Source organism: Phanerochaete carnosa (assembly GCF_000300595.1).
Source record: "Phanerochaete carnosa HHB-10118-sp unplaced genomic scaffold PHACAscaffold_12, whole genome shotgun sequence".
In the NCBI taxonomy this organism is placed as follows: Eukaryota; Fungi; Basidiomycota; class Agaricomycetes; order Polyporales; family Phanerochaetaceae; genus Phanerochaete; species Phanerochaete carnosa.
Window position 1 is genome coordinate 1,209,964 of NW_006767639.1, and position 19,847 is coordinate 1,229,810.

A 19,847-nucleotide genomic window follows, 5' to 3' on the forward strand; every position below is an offset into this window, starting at 1 on the left:
TGGGCCGATAGCTGACATCGAGCTCAAGAACACATCACTTATAAGCGCGTTAACACCAACCCTGGTGCGTACCCTGCGTTCTGTCAGTCTTGTTTTGCTCCTGGACTGGCCATACAGCCTCCTGTGCTCGTTAGCCGCTTCATGATCAACATGAAGATGGCCGGCTCGTCAATGTCGAACTACTCTACGCACATGGGTCATCAGCAACAAGGCCAGCCGACACTGCAGTCCAGAAGGCCAACAGACCGTCTGCGCAATATTGAGGGAACGCTGTCAGATATTTGGAGCGACGAACGCCGTGAGGAAGAGAGCGATGCCGCAGGAGTAGATGAGGACGGACATCGTGAAACCAACGCCGAAGCGTAAGCCGGCCCTGTCAATGATCGAGTTAGACTCTAAAGTATGTTCTGTTCCAGGCGGACAGCGGCATTTGCAACTTGTGCTAGCAGGAGGCTCAAAGTTTAGTATATTCGAGAATGATCCTCATCCCAGTTGAACGGTGTGCCAATAGGTCTTCCAGGACGCGGTTAGCTGAGGGACACGTTGCGCAAGCTCCAAAGACGCGTCGTGCCGTACTATGCGAGGAGGTCGTCGCAGACCACAGGGATGCGCTGGTGCGATTGAGCACTTTGCGCCCAGTCGGGATCCCCGACCCCGACGGGCGCGAACGACACACTAGCGAGCGCAATACCCGTAGGCGCGTCGCCGCGGTGACCCGAGAGTCACTCGACGAAGCGTGCCTCGTTATTCTGTGGTCGGGCTGGAGAGAGAAGCTGCGGTGAGTGTAGTGGAGTGGGCAGGGGAGATGCACGCACGGACCTTCATGTGACGCGGTCACGATGACCACGGGCCCATCGGTGGACAGGTGTACCGCTGCGGAGTCGAGGGTGCGGACAGTCGCTTTGAAGCTTGCATATCTGGTTAGCATTCTGCTCTGAACCGACACAGCAATGGAGAAGGCAATACCTTGACTACTCGCATCCGTAGCAATTCTACGCGCGAACGCCCTGCACATACCCTTGTTTGAACCAAAGAACACATATATTGGGTGCGTGCCCTCTGCAAAGAATTCGCGAGCGACACGGGTGCCTACCAGTAAGCTGAGCTCGACATATCTAGTCTTTTTTGTTTTGGTAAGCATTCTGAGCGAGTTATAGTAGCCTCGCCGTTGATAACAGTTGTATGATTCAGATACGGTACGGGAGGGCTCAAGATTGAATGGGCCTAGAGCTAGTATATATATTGAGCGCGAGGAGGATGTGGGCCATGCGTAATGGAGCGCACTACAAAGACGTGTTGGACTCCACAACATGCATAGTGGTAAGAGTATGAGAGTTTCACTGGGCTCTTGTCCTTGCGCGAGTCATTTCAAGGCCGTCGACAGAGAAACCGCATCTCCTTCCAGCATCTCGACAAGTTAAAGGGCATCGAAAGATCCTCCTTTCGAAGTATATCAGCTCTTGCGGCGCGGCTTTATTTTGCGATACTTACCTCACTGACGTCCGGTGGATCGCTAGTGTGAATACGCCAGCATGAGCTAGGAGAAGCCTACGTCGGTTCAACGAATACTTACATAGACGCAGTATTACCCACAGCTCGTGGCGAAGGTTCCTCTGCCCGCCACGCACGCCAGTAAGCCAGGAAAAGACCATCGAGGAAAGTGACATAGCGACTCGGACCCCGAGGCCGAGCCAAGCTTAGTCATATGTTCTGATTGGCGTTCGGTCGCGTACTGCTACAGAGACGCGTCGCAGTTGGCGCCTTATGTACGCGTCGACCACATCTACGCGCCCCTACGCGCCTTGCTTTCGTATAGCCATTAACCAAGCTGTCTAGTGCTGACCTCTTCTTTCGTGGCTTCAGCGGAGTACTGTGCTAAGGTACTGTACAAAACAACGCTCGATTCTCGTCATTCCCGCACCCCGAGCTTGTCCCCTTCCCCATCTTGCCACAACCTGCACTACATCGCTTTCAAATCTCCTCACGCACAATCCCCATGGGGATGGGCCGTTGGAAGGATTGTTGACGAACGGCGTAAAACTCAGGCCACGCCTCGCCGCGACTTGCTTGGGTAAGGCCGTCCTTTGTCAGCTGTCGTCGCAAACTACTATATCTGCACTGAGAGCGACGTATAAATTACGCTACACGCTCGGCCTCTACAATCACCACATACGGCGGCCTGCGCCAGTTTTATCGTGCAGAGTCCAGGTGAGTTTCAGTCCGGCCAGGCGAGGTAAAACGCTCACGTGCCTGCTGTAAGTCGCGGCATTTGCCGGTTTATCAAGGACACTGCCCCGCGCGCTCGCTATTCCATGTCGTCTTTCACAAACTCACCCAATCGCTTTGGTGCACCATCGTCGCCACCAACCTCGTCGCCCGCATCCTCGCCGTCATTCGGACTATGCGACTCATCGCCGCCCTCGTCTCCCGAATGTGCACCACGGTCGCTTTCGCCCCCCGCATCGCCAGGTCTTTCTCACCCATTTGCTGCCTCCACCAAGGCAGTCCGTGCTCCGCCTCTCTACGAGAAGCGTGTCTCTCGCGGAGAGCTTGAACTCGGTAGCCCTTCTGGGGGCGACGTCCTCGGCCTCGATGACTCACCTTCCCGAACCCGTCACACGACCTCGACCTCTGTGCCGCATGACCCCTTGGCGGGCGATGCGAACACGGCCTGGACACCACCCGACTGGGAGAAGAAATCCAGCAAGAGCCGTCGAGCGCTCTCCGTCACAAGTACCGGCTCGTCCGACTTCTCCTCCATCCCGCCCGCCCGGCTGTTCTCCGCGCGACCCCGGCCTCCCGCCTACGCTTACGATTCTGAAGCGATCAATCTCAGCGACGATGAATCAGACGTCCAGCCTGTGTACCGAAGTCGCAAGCAGCGTGAGAAGGAAATATGGGAAGAGGCGATAGAGAAGGCTGTGAATGAAGCCGACAGCGTCATTAACCTCGAGTGCGTGCAGCTGATTATACTGAGAGATGAACTCGCTAACATTTCGCGTGCAGCAACTCTGGATTGATTGGGACACCGTTAACTCGCATTCCTTCGTCGGTTGCGGACCTCGCGTCGCTCGTCGTTCTACAACCACGGAGCGCAGCATCAACGACAGAGTTTGTGCCTCGCTCCCGTCCTTTCACACGGTCTGTCACGGTACCGGCCAATCCCTTCCGCCAAGCGTCATTCCTCGGCTCTGAGGAGTCTCCCCGTCTTTTAAAGTCGCCTTCAATGGCCCAGTTGAAATGGCCAGAACGGAGCAAGAGCTCCGAAAGCACGGTCGGCGCAATCACGCTGCACCTCGCCCGAAACCAGATCACCAAGCTGCCGCTCGAGCTGTTTTGGCTGCAACGCCTCGTGGAGCTCAACCTTCGTGAGTACGATGTTACTGAGGTCCCTCAGCCGACACTGATTTCTTCTAGGCGGAAACAACATCAAACACATGCCACCACAAATCGCACAACTGAAGAACCTCCAGACCCTCATCATCTCGCAGAACAAGCTCACGTACTTGCCCGCCGAGATGCTGGACATGCGCCTCGCGACCCTCGTGCTCCAGGGCAACCCATGGCTGCCACCACCACCAGACACGCACCGCGACGAGCCACAGCGCAAGGCCGTGTCGCCGACGATCACCTACTTCGCCGTGCCGACCCTGACAGAGGCGTGTCTGCGCGCGCTGCTCGCAGAACTCACGCCCGCCGATGCCACGCTGCTCAGGCCGGACTCGAAGCCGGGCGAGACGGCGCTCGAGGCGCTGCACCCCCTCCCGCTGCCGGACGACTACCCAGGGTGGCTGCTCGCAGACCTGCGCGCGTGCTGTGCGCGCGCCGTCGCGAAGGAGGCGGACACCGCGAAGCGTGTGCGCCGGAGCGCGTCGTTCGTGTCGAACGGCGGCGCGTCCGCGCCGGGCGTGCGGGAGGCGGACGAAGACGAGGACGCGGAGACGCACCCGGGCGTCGGGGTGTGCCGCTCGCCGGCGCACGCTGGCCGCCGCGCGGTGTTTGTCAGACGTGCCGAGGAGCGGTTTTCGTGGGAGCATGTCGTCGCGGGGCGCGACGTCAGTGTTGAGGGCGGCGTGCCTCTGCTCTGGCGCGGCTGCTCGCGAGGATGTTTGAACTTCTTGGTGCGTGAGAGGAGGTAATGCATATAGTTACATCATCTTGGTATCTACGAATCGTGCTACATTACATTGTACAACATCACAACTACGTATGGACGGACTGCGAGCATGTATGGGTATATATATTCCAACCTGGATTTTCCTGCGTCAGCGAACAAGACCGAGTGCCGGAGGAGCACCAGCAGCGTACCTAGGTCGCCTTTTGGACGCAAATGTACGACGTAAGGTTGTTGCGCACGTTCTGGCGGAGCTGCGCGTGGCGGGCGATGAAGAACTTGACGCACTCGTGGCAGAGCCCGGCTTCGACACAGTGGCGCTCGATCTCCTCGTCGTCGGGGCGGAGCGGGTCGTACAGGCGGCGCGGGCGCGGCTCCGCCGTGCGGTAGCGCGTGAGGAGCTCTGCAGTCTTGTCCGCGCACTCGACGGGGTAGCGACACGCCTCGGGGCGCTCGTCGGGCGCAAAGAGGTTCAGGCGCACGTCCGCGCGTGCGCAGACGAGCAGGTTTTCCTTGCCCTGGAGGCACGCGACGAGGTCGTCCTCGCAGAGGCGCTCAAGCGTGCCGTCGTCGACAGCACGCCCGCGGACGAGCACGTCCGGCGGGAGCGAGCAGCAGCCGTAGAGCGCGGCGAGGTGGATGTCGGGCAGGTTCATCGTGCGCGCGACGTTGGCGATCACGAGGTCCTCCTCGATCGGATACGAGACGACGATCGTCGAGGACGTGTCCGAGTCCGTGCGGCACGTGTAGTCCCAGTCCGCGATCTTACGCGGGTAGCGCGCGTTCAGCTGGTGGATCGCCTCGTCGCGTAGTTCCTCGACCTGGTATTTGGTCCCCAGGTTCAGCAGCCGCCGCACAATTGCCCATCCCGGCGTCTCGTCATCGCGGTAGCGGTATCTGTGGGGGTAGTGTCAATGACGATCACTTCGAGCTCAAGAGAGCTCACTTGGCGCCGTTGTATATCGCATCAAGGAGCATTGTAACGTCTTCTGCGGGGTCCAGCAGACGAACAACCGGTAGCCCGTCGAGCTTCTCCTCCGAGTCAGGTTGGGGTAGACTCAGAAGATCTTTGAACAGTGCTGACTTGCGCGACAACACGCTGCGGTGCACCCTGTACGACGTCTTCTCAGCCACAATCATGATGTTGCCGTCGTCAAAGGACATCTCAGGGTGGGGATGGATAGCCGTGTCCTCCTCTTTCTCCTTTGAGGTGGGTTCTTCAGACGTGGATGAAGTCGATTGCACGGAATTCTGTGTGCTCGTCATGCTCTCATTAGCCTCAGCGACTTGCTCAAAGTCGGACGTCTCCGTGGACCCTGGGTCGGACATCGTGCTCGCCGCACTTTAGCAACTGGCGGTGCTCTGTCAGCTCTATTGCAGTCCAAACAGCATTTGTGCTCACAAAGATCAGTGTAGCAGGGTAAGGTTGCAGAGCGGGGTGCGGGCTTAGCTGCTTTCACACGAGTGCCCAGCCTGCTAACAGCGCAACGAGATGGTGGCCTGTGTGGGATGAATTTTCGGGCTTTTTTGGTGCTATGTTTTTACTCACAGCGTCGAGAGCCGGAAGTCGGCCTTGTATCAGCAGCGATTGGCCCGCCACGGGGAGGTAGTAGGAAGTCGTGATGGATGTGCGGGACAACCTGAACGTGTGCCCAATCGGGCCTAGGCCCGGGGTCCGAAGTTGAGCGCCCCCTAAATTAGTCGCGTACCGTGTTCAGATTTGAATTGTTCGATTTCAGCTCCACGACATACGAACCGTATACGCACATCGTATCGCTACCAACCACCTATAACTGTCGTAATAGCAGTTCTCAAAATGATTCGTCGTCCACGAAGTGAAAGCATCGCTCAAAGGCCCGCCGCTGCTGCCAGCGCACCCGCAAAGCAAGGTAAAGCTTCAGTAACACTGGCATATTTTTATACGAACGCGAGGGCAACAGATACCGCGAGCGGACAGAAGCGCAAGCTGAGCGTATCGGCCGGTGTCAAAGAAGACCACAAGAAGACCAAGACAGCCCCTGACGAGGAGGACAAAATTGACGAGGCCGAGGCCGAGGATGAAGACAAAGAGGTAGACGAAGAAGATGCCGGTGAGGAGGGCAGCGAAGGAGGAAAGCCAGAGCGAAAGGCGTACGAGCTGGTCGGTTCCGGCCCGAACGTCTGCTACCTCTGGGCGGATGGCATATCCTCGCTCCTCGAGCTAGATGAGGACAGAGCGTATGTGGTCCTCAAGTCCGCGGCGCTCGACGCCTTCCGACCGGTCGCAGGCCTCCCAAAGGACGAGCGGTTCGAGGCTATTGAGAAGCACCTCGACATCCTCCGGACTTGGTCCATCGACGCCACAGACGAGGCTCGTGAGGCGCCAGCGGCGCAGGCTCTCGTGAAGGAGTGGAACGAGAAGACAGGAAAAAACGACGAAGAAGAAGACGAGGACGAGGACGGGGATGGTGAGGACGACGAAGATGGTGGCAAGGGCGTGCAATGGTGGTATGAGGTGACCCTACAGCAGGAGCGTCCCAAGGATGATACGTCGCACATTGAGGTTACTCTGGAAGATGCTGGTATCTGGTACCTCACCGATATCAAGCCGGCGGACAAGGAGGGCGACACTGCGATGAGCGTCGTCGTGGATCACACCGCGCATACATACGATTGATATGCCGCGTCTGCATTCTTGAACAGCCCCAACGGTCATGCAATTTCTTGCTCCTCAAACTATATACGCATCTGAGGTTATCCTAGAACAAGTCTTAATTAGATAGACATTGGTACTTCGCACCACCAGTACTCACCGTCTTAGTATTTTGCGATCCTAAGTACACATTGCATCAGCGCTGAAATATTGGCTACCTATTGCTCAATACGCCCTGATTGAAGACTTCATTGCAGCTGTGAATGTTTTACACGAACTTCATAGGCATAGGAGAGCATGGGAAGAAGCCAAGGCGGTCAGGGGAGGAACTTTGCGAAAGGAAGCCTTCGAGAAGTGGAGATAAGATAAGATTAACTGCTGATAGTCTCGACTCTGGGCCCATTTCCACCTGAGACAACGGCCCATTGCCACTTCAGTTCAAACTCGACATGACGCCACAAGGACCCGAGACACGCCATACGGCGAGGTCGACTTTTTGCTTCTGGAGCTCATCTTCGAACTCGAGCGCTCCGAGTCGCGGTCTGTGCAAAGTGTGCTGCACGTTGTAATCGCCGAGCTGGATCGACGTCGGCCCGACTTACGATACGAGGAGGTGTAGGACTCGAACTTTCAAGTACTCAGACTGTTCGCCGCTTGAGTTTGAGCATGATTAACGGATCTACAGCTAGCTCTGCCTCGCTTGCTCTCAGGATAGCGCGGTGTCTCTGACATTTGCTGTCCAGTCATACCAACGAACGGCAACCTGGAGACCCGCTGCCGGCCATGATATGACATGCAATGCGCAGACTCTATACGCATGACGTTCCAGTCCACCCGCTGCCCGCCCTGCGTACGAAGTCGGACACCGGCAACAATGTCCTTCCGCGCCGGTTCTCGGGCGCTCATTACGCATGAGTGCTCACTCCCCGGACTCGGTGTGACATTTCGCGCACACATCTGCCTCGGGACGGGCCGCGGCATGTCGGACGAATGCACTGGTCTAGATAACAGTACAGGATATATAAGAATACTGTTCTCTACTTTCCAGCATCGCATCGCAGCTATACCAGTTTACTCTGCTTACAGGCACTTGATACCAAATGTCCCAGCCCATTCCAACCCCGCCCTCCATTCCCTTCCTAGGTCACGTAACCACCATAGATGCAGAGCTCCCCGTTCTCTCGTTCCACCTGCTTGCCAAGCAATATGGCGAGATCTACCAGCTAAACTTTCTCGGTATCTATGCTGCGTCCGCACCGCTAGTACGCGACGCTGATAACATGTTGAACAGGTACGAAGGTCGTAGTTATCAATTCGCAGGAGCTTCTTCATGAGGTGTCCGATGAGAAGCGCTTCCGAAAGATTGTACAACAAGGTCTAAACGAAGTTCGCAACGCGACTGGCGACGGACTCTTCACTGTAGGTCTCCTCGGCATCCCTCATCCTTGAGAAGGCCAGTAACAATGACGACGCATCACAGGCCCGCGTACCACAAGAGAAAAACTGGTACATTGCTCGTAAGTTCGTCTGTCTGTCGTCTCCATACGATGAATGCTCACTCTTGGTTCGACGCGCCTGATCGAAGATCGTATCCTGATGCCGTCGTTCAGCGCCATGAACACGCGGAACATGTTCGACGACATGGTCGACGTGATTTCTCAGCTCGTGCTGAAGTGGGAACGGTGCGTTTCTGCAGAAGCTCCTTCCTGACGTGCTTGTCCTCATTGAAGCGATAGCTTCGGACCGTACCACAAGATTAACCCCGCAGAGGACTTCACGGCCATGACGCTGGAAGCGATATCCTTCTGCGCGATGTCTCATAGGTTAGTCCGTGTGTTACTTGTATGGCCTCTGTGCACTGATAAATTCTTGGTAGGTTGAATACGTTCTATATTGTACGTGCTCTATTGAATACGCCTGCTTGCAGTGTGCTGAGCGAATCGTAGAATGGGGTACATCCCTTCGCCCGTGCGATGACAGACTTCCTAATCGAAAGCGGCAAGCGTGCTCGGAGGCCGGCGATAGTAGCACCATTCATGCGGAGTACGAACGCGAAGTACCAGCAGGATATCGACGTGCTTATGAGCTTTGTCGATGAAAGTACGTGCCAGCGATTCGAGTGGAATGTTCCGCGATATGCTAACACGAGATTGATTGACAGTTATTGCAGAGCGCAGAGCTCATCCTACGGAAAAGAAGGATATCCTGAATGTAATGCTGTATGCGAAGGACAAAGAGACGGGGCTCGAGATGACAGAGGACAGCATCAGACAAAACGTGCGTAATTGTGGTACTAGTCCTGTTTCGATTGTTTTGCTGAGTTTCATTCGTTAGCTGCTTACTTTCCTTATTGCCGGTACGCATTGATAGTCGAAGCCCCATAAATGGAAAGTATTGACGAAGCATTACACATTTAGGGCACGAAACCACTTCAGGTACGACCCCAGGGAGCGTTTTGAGATCAAGCCGGGACTTAATCTCCACCAGGAATGCTAACATTCACGATGTACTATCTCCTTAAGAATCCCGAAGCAATGCGGAAACTGCGCGAGGAGGTGGATGGCACGATCGGCGACCGGCCGATGACAGTGGATGACGTACATAAGCTGCCGTACCTCATCGGTGAATTCTGATACCGTCCTCACAGTCTTTTCCCTTGCTGATATTGGATATTACAGCCGTTCTGAGAGAAGCGTTGCGCCTTGGTCCACCTGCTTCGGGGCGCGGAACGGCGCCGTACGAAGATATAACTCTCAGCGGCGGAAAGTACGCCGTCGAAAAAGACACTCTCATCTTGTGCAGCGTCTATAATGTTCATCGCGACACGAAGGTCTGGGGCGAAGACGTGAGGTCTCAGGCTTCTTGGCCTATTTGCATTACTGACTTGAACGGTAGGCTGAGGATTTCAAGCCTGAGCGCATGCTCGATGGTAAATTTGAAGCGATGCCGGTGAGTGTATGCGCTCGTGGGTTTCTGAGCCGCATTTGACCCTTCGACACCAGCCCGATTCCTGGCAGCCGTTCGGCTATGGCATGCGTGCCTGTATCGTACGCATCATTGCTCGCTTCCTCGTTGCCACCCAACTCATATTATCTGCAGGGCCGGCCGTTTGCGTGGCAAGAGGCCCAGATCACGCTCGTCTACCTCATGCAGCGCTTCAACTTCGTCATGGCCGACCCATCTTACGACCTGCACCTGAAGCAGACGCTGACGATTAAGCCGCACGAGTTCTACATTCGCGCGATTCTGCGCACTGATAAGAAAGGCCCCATCCCGATGTTCAGCGCGCCGTCAACCTTGCTGCAGCGGAGTAATGATTCTAGCAAGGCAGGCGAGCAGCCTGCGACGGAGAATGCTGCTGATTTGAGGCCTTTGTACGTGCTCTATGGCTCGAACACTGGCACGTCGGAAGGTTTCGCTCAGAGAATCGCTTCTGCGGCTGCCGGGCAAGGTGCGTCGATACCACAAATAGGCTACTTATGGCCGATTCAATACTCTACCAGGTTTCAAGGCTACTATTGGTACGCTCGACTCCGTATCAGGACATCTACCCACGGACGGACCTGCTATCATTGTTACCGCCTCATATGAAGGCCAGCCGGCCGACAATGCTGCACACTTCGTCGAATGGCTCTCGAACCTGAAAGACAGGGAGCTCTTGAAGGCGTCTTATGCCGTGTTTGGTTCTGGAAATCACGACTGGGCTCTGACATACCAGCGTATTCCGACGTTGTGCGACGACCTGCTTTCCGAGCGCGGCGGCAAGCGCATCATACCTCGTGGCGAAGGTGATGCCGGCTCTGGAGAATTCTTCGAGGCGTTCGAGAAGTGGGAGACAGCGTTGTGGGAGGCGCTTCGTACGGTCTGTGCTCCTGACTATGCGCGATATGTGGCTCACGGCTGACCGGTCTTTTTGTAGCTGTATGGAACGACTAAGTCTGATGGGCCAGAATCTGAAATCCAGATCCAGACTATGGATGCGGGAACGAGCCGTGCAAGCGTCCTTCGCCAGCCGGACGCAGCTCTGGGGACTGTGCTCGAGAATAGGGTCCTTACAGCTCCGGGTGCACCGGTGAAAAGGCACATCGGTATGCGGAAGATACCTGATCCCTTGAAAATCGACGCTGATAAGTCTCTTAGAATTCGGCCTTCCGGAGGGCATAACGTACCGGACGGGCGACTATCTCGCTATGTGGGTGCCAAAATGTTCGATCCTCGTTCTGGTAATGTACTTATTTAATTTATTTCGTTAGTCTTCCTGTCAACCCTGCGAGGGACGTCCACCGTGCAATCGCCCGCTTTGGTTTGTTATCTGACCAAGAGGCATGTAAATTGTGGTATATAACTCAAGAGGCCGAAACTGACGCATTATTAGATCACGGTTCGCTCCGCTGGTCCAACGACTCTTCCGACGAACCGTCCTATCAATGTATCGACGATCCTTAGCGGATATGTTGAGTTGTCCCAGCCGGCGACAACTCGTGACCTGCGTATTCTGGGCGAGATGTCCAAGGCTGAAGCCTCCAAGATTGCACTGAAGGACTTGGCGAACAACTACGCAGAGAAGGTCCTCGCCAGGCGTCTCAGCGTCCTCGACGTTCTCGAAGGCTACCCTGACATCGACATCCCCTTCGCCACTTTCCTTCAGCTCCTCCCAAGCATGCGTGTTCGTCAATACTCCATCTCCTCGTCGCCTCTCGTCGACGCCTCTCGTGCCACGCTAACGATCAGCGTGCTCGAGGCACCCGCGATCTCAGGCCGGAACGAGCCCTTCCTAGGTGTGGCATCGACGTATCTCGCCGGCCTCCGCCCAAATGACAAAGTGCAGCTCGCGGTGCGGCCGTCTAACGCGGCCTTCCACCCGCCGACGGACCCGGCTGTGCCGATGTTGATGTTCTGCGCCGGGTCGGGACTTGCGCCGATGCGCGGATTCCTGCAGGAGCGTGCGATCCAGAAGCAGTCTGGGAGGGAGGTTGCAAAGAGCATTTTGTTCTTTGGGTGCCGAACCCCGGGCGAGGACTTCTTGTACGCTGATAGCGACCTGAAAGCGTGGGTTGATCTCGGCATCGTGGATGTGCGTTCGGCGTTCTCGAAGGCAACCGACGACTCGGAGTCACTCGGATGCAAGTATGTTCAGGAGTAAGTGCTTATCCTCCCTTCGGCATTCATTTTTCTGACAGCTCTTCGCACAGCCGTATCTGGTACGACCGTGCTGACGTCGTTACAGCGTGGAGGTCGGGCGCAAAGGTCAATCTTGAATTATGGTTCCTTTCGTGAATTTGAATTCACCTCTTTTCGAACAGTTGTACCTGTGCGGCTCGAGCCGGATGGCGGCCGGGGTAAAGGAAAAGCTTGTGCTCGTTGTGCAGGACACGCTGAAGTTGGATCACGCTGCTGCAGTGAAGAAGTTCGATGAGATCATGGTCGGCCGTTTTGCCACTGATGTTTTTGAGTAGATTGCAATATTTTCTGCGCTGATTAATCGTGAATAGATTTTGACTGTGCGCATTCGTCTTCGGATGCAACTCGAGCGATCGAGACGGGCCCTGTATGACAGTTTCTGATCCCCTCGTTAAGTACTCGAGCGTCCATCAGCCGCGTTTGTCCTCAACGAAATCTTTATGGGCTGCCACCTGCGCACCAGTTTACCGCAGATGTCTCCTTGCCACTCACGGGGAGCAAAGCAACCTTGCTCAGAGCTCGGGAGCGCACTGACGCAAAGCCGGAAAACGAGTGACGCCCGTACCGAACAAGGTGTTGCCTTGGCCCGCAACCATTTTTTTTCATCTTTCGGTACAGCATGCCTTCAGGCCTACTCAGACTTGGCTCTAGTCACATCAGGACGCTCGCGGACACCTTCGCAACCAAGCATTTGTGGCGCGTCAGCCTCATCTCCACATGCGCAACGGTAATTGTCCACAAACACACGCTTATAGTATGTATATTTTATCGTAATCCACCTAATCTACGGGTTCGCTAGGAAGCTTTGTAATGTGACTCGCAAACGACAATGTATGGGGAGGTTTGATATCGCACTATCCAATTGGTATTATTCGATATCAACCTTCGAGGTTCGCATAAGTCAAGTAATAAATGCCGGTGTTCACCTGCGATAGAGCACACTATAGAATCTACCAGTACGTGTAATCATCGCGGCGACGCTGGTTCACGCTGCTTTGACACCGATCTCGCCACGTCCTTCCTCGTCTATAGACTCTGTAGTATCAGTCTCTTCGTAATCCCGTTCGTCATCCCGGTCATCCTGCAACTCTTCCCCAATATTTCCCAGCCAATGATCGGTTGTCCCTCGGAACTGCAGTGTCGCGATAGGCTGTTCCTGTTGCTGGTTATTCATGTCCGACATTACCGAGCCGCTCGTCTGACGCAGGTTGATCATGAAACGATTGATGAGCACCGAGGGCTACATGGCCAGTCAATGAGCACGAAAGGGCGAAAGGAACGTAGGATATGCACCAGGAACGTCGTAAAATCTGCCACGATTGATGAGCCCTAGGCACAAGCTCGACGTAAGCTATCGGTCTACGTGCTCACGTCGGGGGCGTACCACTACGATATTACCGGTTAGCATCTGAGCTATGTTCATTGCTAGCAGAGCCCTATATTCGTTGTCGCCTGTGAAAAATTCTTTTCTGAAGGCAATTTCTCGCTACACTCACATAAAATAGATAGTTCCTGCACGGGTGGCTGGGAATGAGTAATGGGAAATGTTAAAATGCGTATAGGATGACTGACCGTCGCGTAAGATGCACGTCGTTATTGATACCTTGATATCGAGGCTGCGGGCATTCTTCCAGCTTCTGAACGTCTTAATCCACGTCAGGACGAGCACGATGGTGTCGGCGAGAATTACTGCGCCACGCGTGACGTACACAACTGTGAATAGGCGGCATCAGTGTGACCAGCATGCTATAGTGCTTCCCCGCGAGACGTACGTCTATTTTGTGATATTTCAGCATTCTGAGAACACAGTGGCGAAATGTGGGAACCCACATGTTGAATGTTCTCAGAGAGAACAGAGGCACTTCAGTGCATATAATTCCGACAACCGGGTCTACCATAAACCCGTACTTCGACCCCGCCGCATTTTGCTGCGCAGAAGTGTCAATTGGAGCATGTGCGCGGCTCAACCGGAGGTGACACGAACTATATTGGTAGCGAACGGCACTATGCTCAGTGCGAACACCACCAGCGACCAAACGTAGCTCCTATCCCAGATTGCGAACACACGCAGGGCGGAAAACACTGGCATGTGGAATTTAGTGGGAAATGTTGAGGTTAGCAGGCTGTATAAGACGCACGTGCAATCTGGATGAATACAATGAGATTGGGCACCCAGTCTAGGATTGTAAGGGGTGCGCAGCTGTGTGTTGGGTTCTGATGAGCAACTCGTTGCCCACACATGCAGAGAAACAGTACTTACTCCTGTAAGAAGTATTGTCGTATTAGTAGATTATGCATGGTTAAAGACTTCCGACCCGGAAGCTTACATTTTTAGTCTGCGGTAAAAATTGTAGGGTGACCGTGAGGAGCAAACACCACCGCACCGAGCCGAAGAGCACGGCGGGTGCAGTAATGGGCCTCTTCCATACAAACTTGATCTCGTCGCCGATGGTGATTAGGAGTTCATAGACGACAAAGCCTGAGCGACAGATATTCCATGAGAGACGTTATGCCAGAGGACATTGAAGGTTGTACTTGCATGCGGCAGCTACGGAGATATAGTCACTCGTGATACTGAAAAATCATAGTATTGGTGTTGGGTCATCAAGTGCGAGCGGAAGGAATGCTTACAGCTGCAAATAGGCTTGGATAAGAGCTTGGTCTGACTGTGCCGCCATAGACAGTGTGGGGAACGGGGGGATGAGCTGAATTGAGGATAGTAGGCGTGCACCTGCACAATTTATGAGCGACCTGCCCAACCATCTATCAACACTCATATCGTTACCGCCCCCGTATTTGTGGCCTTTGCAAATAGTATTTCATCGATGCTGCGAAGGGTTTCGAAAGCGCTGGTACTGAAGAGGCTGGCCCGTGGACCCTAACTTGACTTGACCTCACTACGAGCGGAACCGAGATAAAGCGGCAGTGATTTGTAAAACAACATTCTGAGGCAGTGAAAGGCCGTTAATATGCTTGAGAATGGTAGGACACAGGGAATCCGTACTGCCATCGCATGGAGCCTTATTCCATGCTACCAACTCGAGTAATTTCGCATGCAAGTGGATATTATGCCGGTAAGTACGCAGCGGCTTCAAATAGTCTGCGTTTACTCCTTGTTATCTTGTGACAGCTGGGCCCCTCAAGCCCTTGACGTCCATGTTAAGGGATGTGACGGGCAACAATATCCATATCCACTAGGAAAAGCCTTGATGCTGTATCGCGGCGCGCCGTCGCCCATCATCTGGAGGAGGAAAGTGTCCTAGATTTGCCAGACGCTTCACGTCGATCATACATCAGCAGCAGGCCTGCTTACCGTGTACACCGAAGCATGACGAATATTCGAGAGTATCGCAAGGACGGCTGCTTAACGCGTGAGCGAATATTCCGAAAAGAAAGCATGAAGGGCGTTCAATGCCTAGATTGAAGTATCTCTGACATTTGCCCATTGCTTGATCTCCGCCCGTGATCTCGGATCTCAGTAAACAAGCACGTACCGTAGTCTCGTTACGTTGGCGCATCAACCACAGCTCGCAGATGTATAGACGTATGGATAGAGGACTTCCTTCATCTCCTCGCTGGTACCTTGACCACCGTGTCCGCTAGCCGTCCGCTTCCCTTGCTTCCGAATGATCCGCCTTCTTGTGAAACTTAGGCTTGCCTGACATCCGGAGCTGTGCGGGAACTACCAGATTCCCATCGACCTTTCAATAACGCCAGATGGCGGTTCGGAATCTTTGAAATTCAGTGAAGCGTTGTTGCTGGAAAAGGTAAACCTGCTGGGGATACCCGTACCGTCGGTCCGTTAGTGACACTCAGGCACGCCCCTTCTCCGGGAAAGCACCCTTATTGATCGATAGTCGGCCATACACCAATAGCCGTGATGTTGATCAGGGTGCCTAAAGCAATCAGATGCAGGGGATGCACCAGCCGCCGCCGCCCTCCATTAGCCTTTTGTTTTTCTCACAGTAACAATGCTGCCTGCACATCCACCTCTCACTCAGCTAACTGTACTTTACTCCCCATCTAAACCGCCTTTGAGATGTCTTCTTGGACACACCTGAAATAAAATGTAAACAGCTTGCCAATGCAAGAGACAGAGGATTGTGGGAAGTGGAGGGCATAGACTGATGGGGCAGAAATCCAACAAACGATGAGTAACGCCACTTGTTTGGACATGCACAAATATTTACTGCATCATGACAAGTATCTGTTCTTGAATGCCCACTCGCAATCTAACCACAATGGCAGATGCTAAATTATCGGTAGTTCGCATGTATGGGCACTGTGCAAGAAATGAAATGTCCCACCAGGGACGGCTACTGGTACCCCGGGTATACTAAGGGCATTGCCGATACTGAGCGGACGATGAGTACTGTGACCTGGAAACTGCTTGACGGCTTACTACAAGTGTCATTATCTGATGCGCACCAACTTCGAGCTTAACTTGTAAGTCTATCTGTGGCAGCACAAATCGGAGCATCGAGGGGAAGATCTGAGAAGCCAAGAAACGCGATAGAGATCATGCCTGGAGAGGCCAGCGAGCCTCTCGAATATATGCATGGTATCAAAGTGCTCACCGCTACCTGTAAGCAAATATTTTATGAGTAATTTGGGCGCATATTAATAGCATAGTCAGAGTCAGAGTAATCGTGAGCTTCAGCCGACGGTGCGGCCCTCGTTTGAGGGCCATGTGCGACCTTCAGAACTTCAGATGCTCCTTACTGGGACCACTCGTGGTATCGCAAAGGATTCACTCACCTTGAAGTATGAAATGACAAGGCTAAGCCAAATTTTATTCACTGTTTGTAAGGTGATGAATTGCTGGCACAGTCGTGACGAGAACTGCAGGGAAAATATCACGAAGCGCACGATAAACTGTTGAGGATTTCGCCTATGCTTGACGTCACAATCGCCTGATAGCTCGAATCCGAAAGCTAAAGTGTGGAGGAGCGGGGCTCATCCAGGCGGTGAGTTAGCTCATGTTAGAAGACTGGGTTACCGTCACGGTCACGGTCTGCGTCGTCGAGAGGGCAAAACGCGCCGGCGTTCGCTATCTATTCGATGATTATTTGCCACACTCCGACGTGGTTTATGTAAGAATGTGAAGAGCAATATAGAACAAGTGCAAGTAGAAAATCGCGTGTTCAAAAACGCAGTGTTGGGATTGACTCTTGGGCTGACCGGGGGCCAGTCAAACTTGAAGGAGTTAAAGGGGTCAGCCAATCACTGATCGGCTTTTCGGCTATTGCCGAGATAGTCAAGATAATAGATAATCGGCAGCTCCGATAATCTCTATCCATTAGGCGCTATGACGGGGTTTAGGGTACGAGTCGCTTTCCTCAATGGTATTTTCCTGGCTTACTACCGTGCGTAGCGGGCCAAGAAACCCTCGCCACGAACAGTGAGTAATACCGTGACTGCGTATCTGATGACCAGAACTGACGTAGGCTCTTCCTTCCAAAGCTAGCTCAGGCTGGCGTATTCACTCTGGCGAGCCGCCAGACATCAGTGGGGTAGTACCCCAAAGTGAAGTTGCGTTGCGACGGCCGATATACCCTGGCAGGAGGATTATTCGGTGCCATTTTCGAGATGTTAGGAGGAAGCGTGGCCGCTCGCGCTGGGAAGGGAACCCAGCTGCTGCAACTCTCGTACTCTTAATCTCTTAGGCTACTCCTGGTCCAACATGTCATTGTGGTGCGTTCCATTGCTTATATCCCGCATCCTCAAGGCCGATGTATATTACTAGCTCTTCTGGGCTCTGGCTCTTACTCAGGCAGCCCACATGACCCACCTAATCTCGAGTCTTCTCGTGCCTTCTATGGACCAAGCAGCTGTTGTCGGCCGCGCGGCTTCCATAGCTCGCCCTGGACACTTACCAAAGAATATAACCATGTATCCCGAATGTAGCTCCCCAGTAAGCTACCGTGTCGCTCGCACATTCTTTGCAGAGGGCACGCATCCGATATATGTGCTCTTTGGCTCCAATAAGGGCACGTGCGAGGCACTCGCGCAGAGGATTGTTGCGGATGCAGGCGGTCAAGGTATTTCAGCCTCCATTACCACGCGTCCTCAGCGCAGAGCTTGACCAGAGTTTCAGGCTTCAAGGCGAACTCTGGCGAACTCGACACCGCGGCGGGGCACCTGCTCACCGACGGGCCCGTGATCATCGTGACTGCGTCATACGAAGGTCCGTGCGTGCCTATATTTTTCCCACTATGCCACACTCACCGCAGCGCTCCTGTCCACGCCGGCTGCTAGAAAACGCGACACGCTTCGTTGAGTGGCTCGCGAGCCTCCGCGGCGACGCACCTACAGGCATTGCGCTCGCGGGTGTGTCCTTTGCGCTCTTTGGATGCGGGACTGCGACTGCACACAAATGTACCGCCATACCCCGGCACTCTGCGATGACCTGCTCGCACAGTACGGCGCGATCCGCCTTCTCCCCCGCGGCGAGGCCAACGCGGGCTCTAGCGACTTTCTCGAGGCGTTCACCAGGTGGGAGGAGGCGCTGTAGGAGACGCTATGCAAGGTGTGTTGCGAGTTTTATTAGTGCGGGTTGATTGCCCTGGGTTAACTAATTGAAGCGCTACGGGGCGAAGAAGTTTGATGTTATCGAGGCGTGGCGCGAGCTCGAAGTTGCGGACGTGGGGACAGTTGCAGTGGCATAATGCGCTGCGGTAGTCGAACGCCCCGATATTGGGCACGGTGCTCGAGAATATGGTGCTCGAGAATAATAACCATGATGCCGAGATTTGTAGCCAGCTGTTGGATAGCATGCTGGGCGAAGTGTAGATGGTAAGCGCATAGCATCCAAAACGCCGAATCTTCATTGCCACGTCGGGGTAGGTGGAGGCTCCAGCATGAAATGCAGATGAGAAATTTCCTGCTGAAATGGTCTATCATTTCTCATGGCTGGAAGAGCTACTCTGAGCTACTGTGTAGGCTGCTCTTAAACGCCTTCTCTCAATCCGATCGCAATCGGAGATACTGAATCATTTATCACAGAAGGCAGCCCCACCCCGCTCCACGATAAATATTCTCTCAGAAGCTGTTCTCGTGGCTAGTGTCTTTGTGGCTTGAGCTCACTTACCTACAAGTTTCAGCGTTCCTACTAATAAATAAATAAGTTTCGTGGCTGACCTTCCGGTCCTCACTGCCTGCGGCAGCTTGGGCACGAGTGGCGGACGCACCGCTCAGGATACAGCAGCATATCACGCAGGCCAAGACAATAAGAACATCGGAGGGGGCAAGCGAAAGTAACAGAGCACGCGGCAGTGAGTATGTAAAGGGCAGGGTCGAGAATAGGGCGCAGAGCTTGGGGTAATAAAAAGTAAGAAAGCAGTGACTTACTTTCGGGACATGCGGCTAAAGATACGACAGATCGATGTGATATAAAACTGCCAGGGTCAGGTGCTATATTTTGCATGGGTGGAAGGGAGCTGATTCAGTTCGGCGGCCTAGACACGGGAACTTATTAAGTTACACCGGACTAGCCACCCAGAAGCGCCCAAGAGCGGCTAAGACACGCTGAAGAATTTCCGAAAAGCCCAAAAAAATGCACAAGCAGGAATCAAACCCGCAGCCCGAAATTAACCACAGCGCACTATACCACTAAAGCATAAGACCTTGCAAATATAAGCTTGGAATTGTCCTATAATACCACTTTTCTACCTCAAAGTCTTAGCTGTAATGTTGTAGCCAATTATCAAGTATTAAAGCATTGGAATGTAATTGTACAAAGGTATATTCTAATGGCATGGCTAAGACATTGATGTGGCTAAGACACCAGTGTGGCTAAGACATTGAGTCATTAAATATTTGCTATTGATTCTGCTTATTGTACAAATGTATATCCTGATGGCGTGGCTAAGACACTGACATGGCTAAGACACTAGTGTGGCTAAAACACCAGAGCAGATG

General features: G+C 53.8%; 6 protein-coding genes across 6 annotated transcripts; 4 read left to right on the forward strand and 2 right to left on the reverse strand.

Annotated features, from left to right (window-relative positions):
* The first annotated feature begins 110 nt into the window (after nt 1-110).
* PHACADRAFT_264875 (uncharacterized protein) lies at nt 111-680 on the forward strand. The gene has a single exon (XM_007401383.1). It carries the CDS (start codon nt 151-153, stop codon nt 364-366), a length of 216 nt encoding a protein of 71 aa, XP_007401445.1. The 5' UTR covers nt 111-150; the 3' UTR covers nt 367-680.
* Nucleotides 681-2,456: 1,776 nt separating this feature from the next.
* PHACADRAFT_264877 (uncharacterized protein) lies at nt 2,457-5,463 on the reverse strand. Its single transcript, XM_007401384.1, has 5 exons — nt 5,061-5,463; nt 4,309-5,011; nt 3,418-4,250; nt 3,007-3,368; nt 2,457-2,953 (listed from the first exon to the last, which is right to left on the reverse strand). The coding sequence occupies exons 1-2, from the start codon at nt 5,441-5,443 to the stop codon at nt 4,309-4,311; spliced, it is 1,086 nt and encodes a 361-aa protein (XP_007401446.1). The 5' UTR covers nt 5,444-5,463; the 3' UTR covers nt 2,457-2,953; nt 3,007-3,368; nt 3,418-4,250.
* Nucleotides 5,464-5,855: 392 nt separating this feature from the next.
* Nucleotides 5,856-7,037, forward strand: PHACADRAFT_130960 (uncharacterized protein). Its single transcript, XM_007401385.1, has 2 exons — nt 5,856-6,014; nt 6,120-7,037. The coding sequence occupies exons 1-2, from the start codon at nt 5,931-5,933 to the stop codon at nt 6,768-6,770; spliced, it is 735 nt and encodes a 244-aa protein (XP_007401447.1). The 5' UTR covers nt 5,856-5,930; the 3' UTR covers nt 6,771-7,037.
* Nucleotides 7,038-7,383: 346 nt separating this feature from the next.
* Nucleotides 7,384-12,396, forward strand: PHACADRAFT_213993 (uncharacterized protein). The gene is made up of 22 exons (XM_007401386.1): nt 7,384-7,982; nt 8,038-8,165; nt 8,227-8,263; nt 8,332-8,428; nt 8,483-8,569; nt 8,623-8,641; nt 8,693-8,846; nt 8,908-9,027; nt 9,085-9,102; nt 9,164-9,181; nt 9,234-9,368; nt 9,425-9,591; nt 9,642-9,695; nt 9,749-9,793; nt 9,846-10,197; nt 10,250-10,608; nt 10,666-10,834; nt 10,887-10,952; nt 11,000-11,073; nt 11,122-11,885; nt 11,939-11,993; nt 12,050-12,396. Exons 1-22 carry the CDS (start codon nt 7,847-7,849, stop codon nt 12,200-12,202), a joined length of 3,207 nt encoding a protein of 1,068 aa, XP_007401448.1. The 5' UTR covers nt 7,384-7,846; the 3' UTR covers nt 12,203-12,396.
* A 516-nt stretch (nt 12,397-12,912) lies between these two features.
* Nucleotides 12,913-14,225, reverse strand: PHACADRAFT_201106 (uncharacterized protein; the record flags this gene model as incomplete). The annotated part of the gene is made up of 10 exons (XM_007401387.1): nt 12,913-13,167; nt 13,221-13,256; nt 13,312-13,363; nt 13,424-13,439; nt 13,500-13,640; nt 13,700-13,724; nt 13,790-13,855; nt 13,912-14,009; nt 14,066-14,127; nt 14,188-14,225. The coding sequence occupies 10 exons, from the start codon at nt 14,223-14,225 to the stop codon at nt 12,913-12,915; spliced, it is 789 nt and encodes a 262-aa protein (XP_007401449.1).
* Nucleotides 14,226-17,817: 3,592 nt separating this feature from the next.
* PHACADRAFT_201107 (uncharacterized protein) lies at nt 17,818-18,441 on the forward strand (the record flags this gene model as incomplete). The annotated part of the gene is made up of 4 exons (XM_007401388.1): nt 17,818-17,968; nt 18,025-18,114; nt 18,186-18,259; nt 18,349-18,441. 4 exons carry the CDS (start codon nt 17,818-17,820, stop codon nt 18,439-18,441), a joined length of 408 nt encoding a protein of 135 aa, XP_007401450.1.
* Between the last annotated feature and the right edge of the window lie 1,406 nt (nt 18,442-19,847).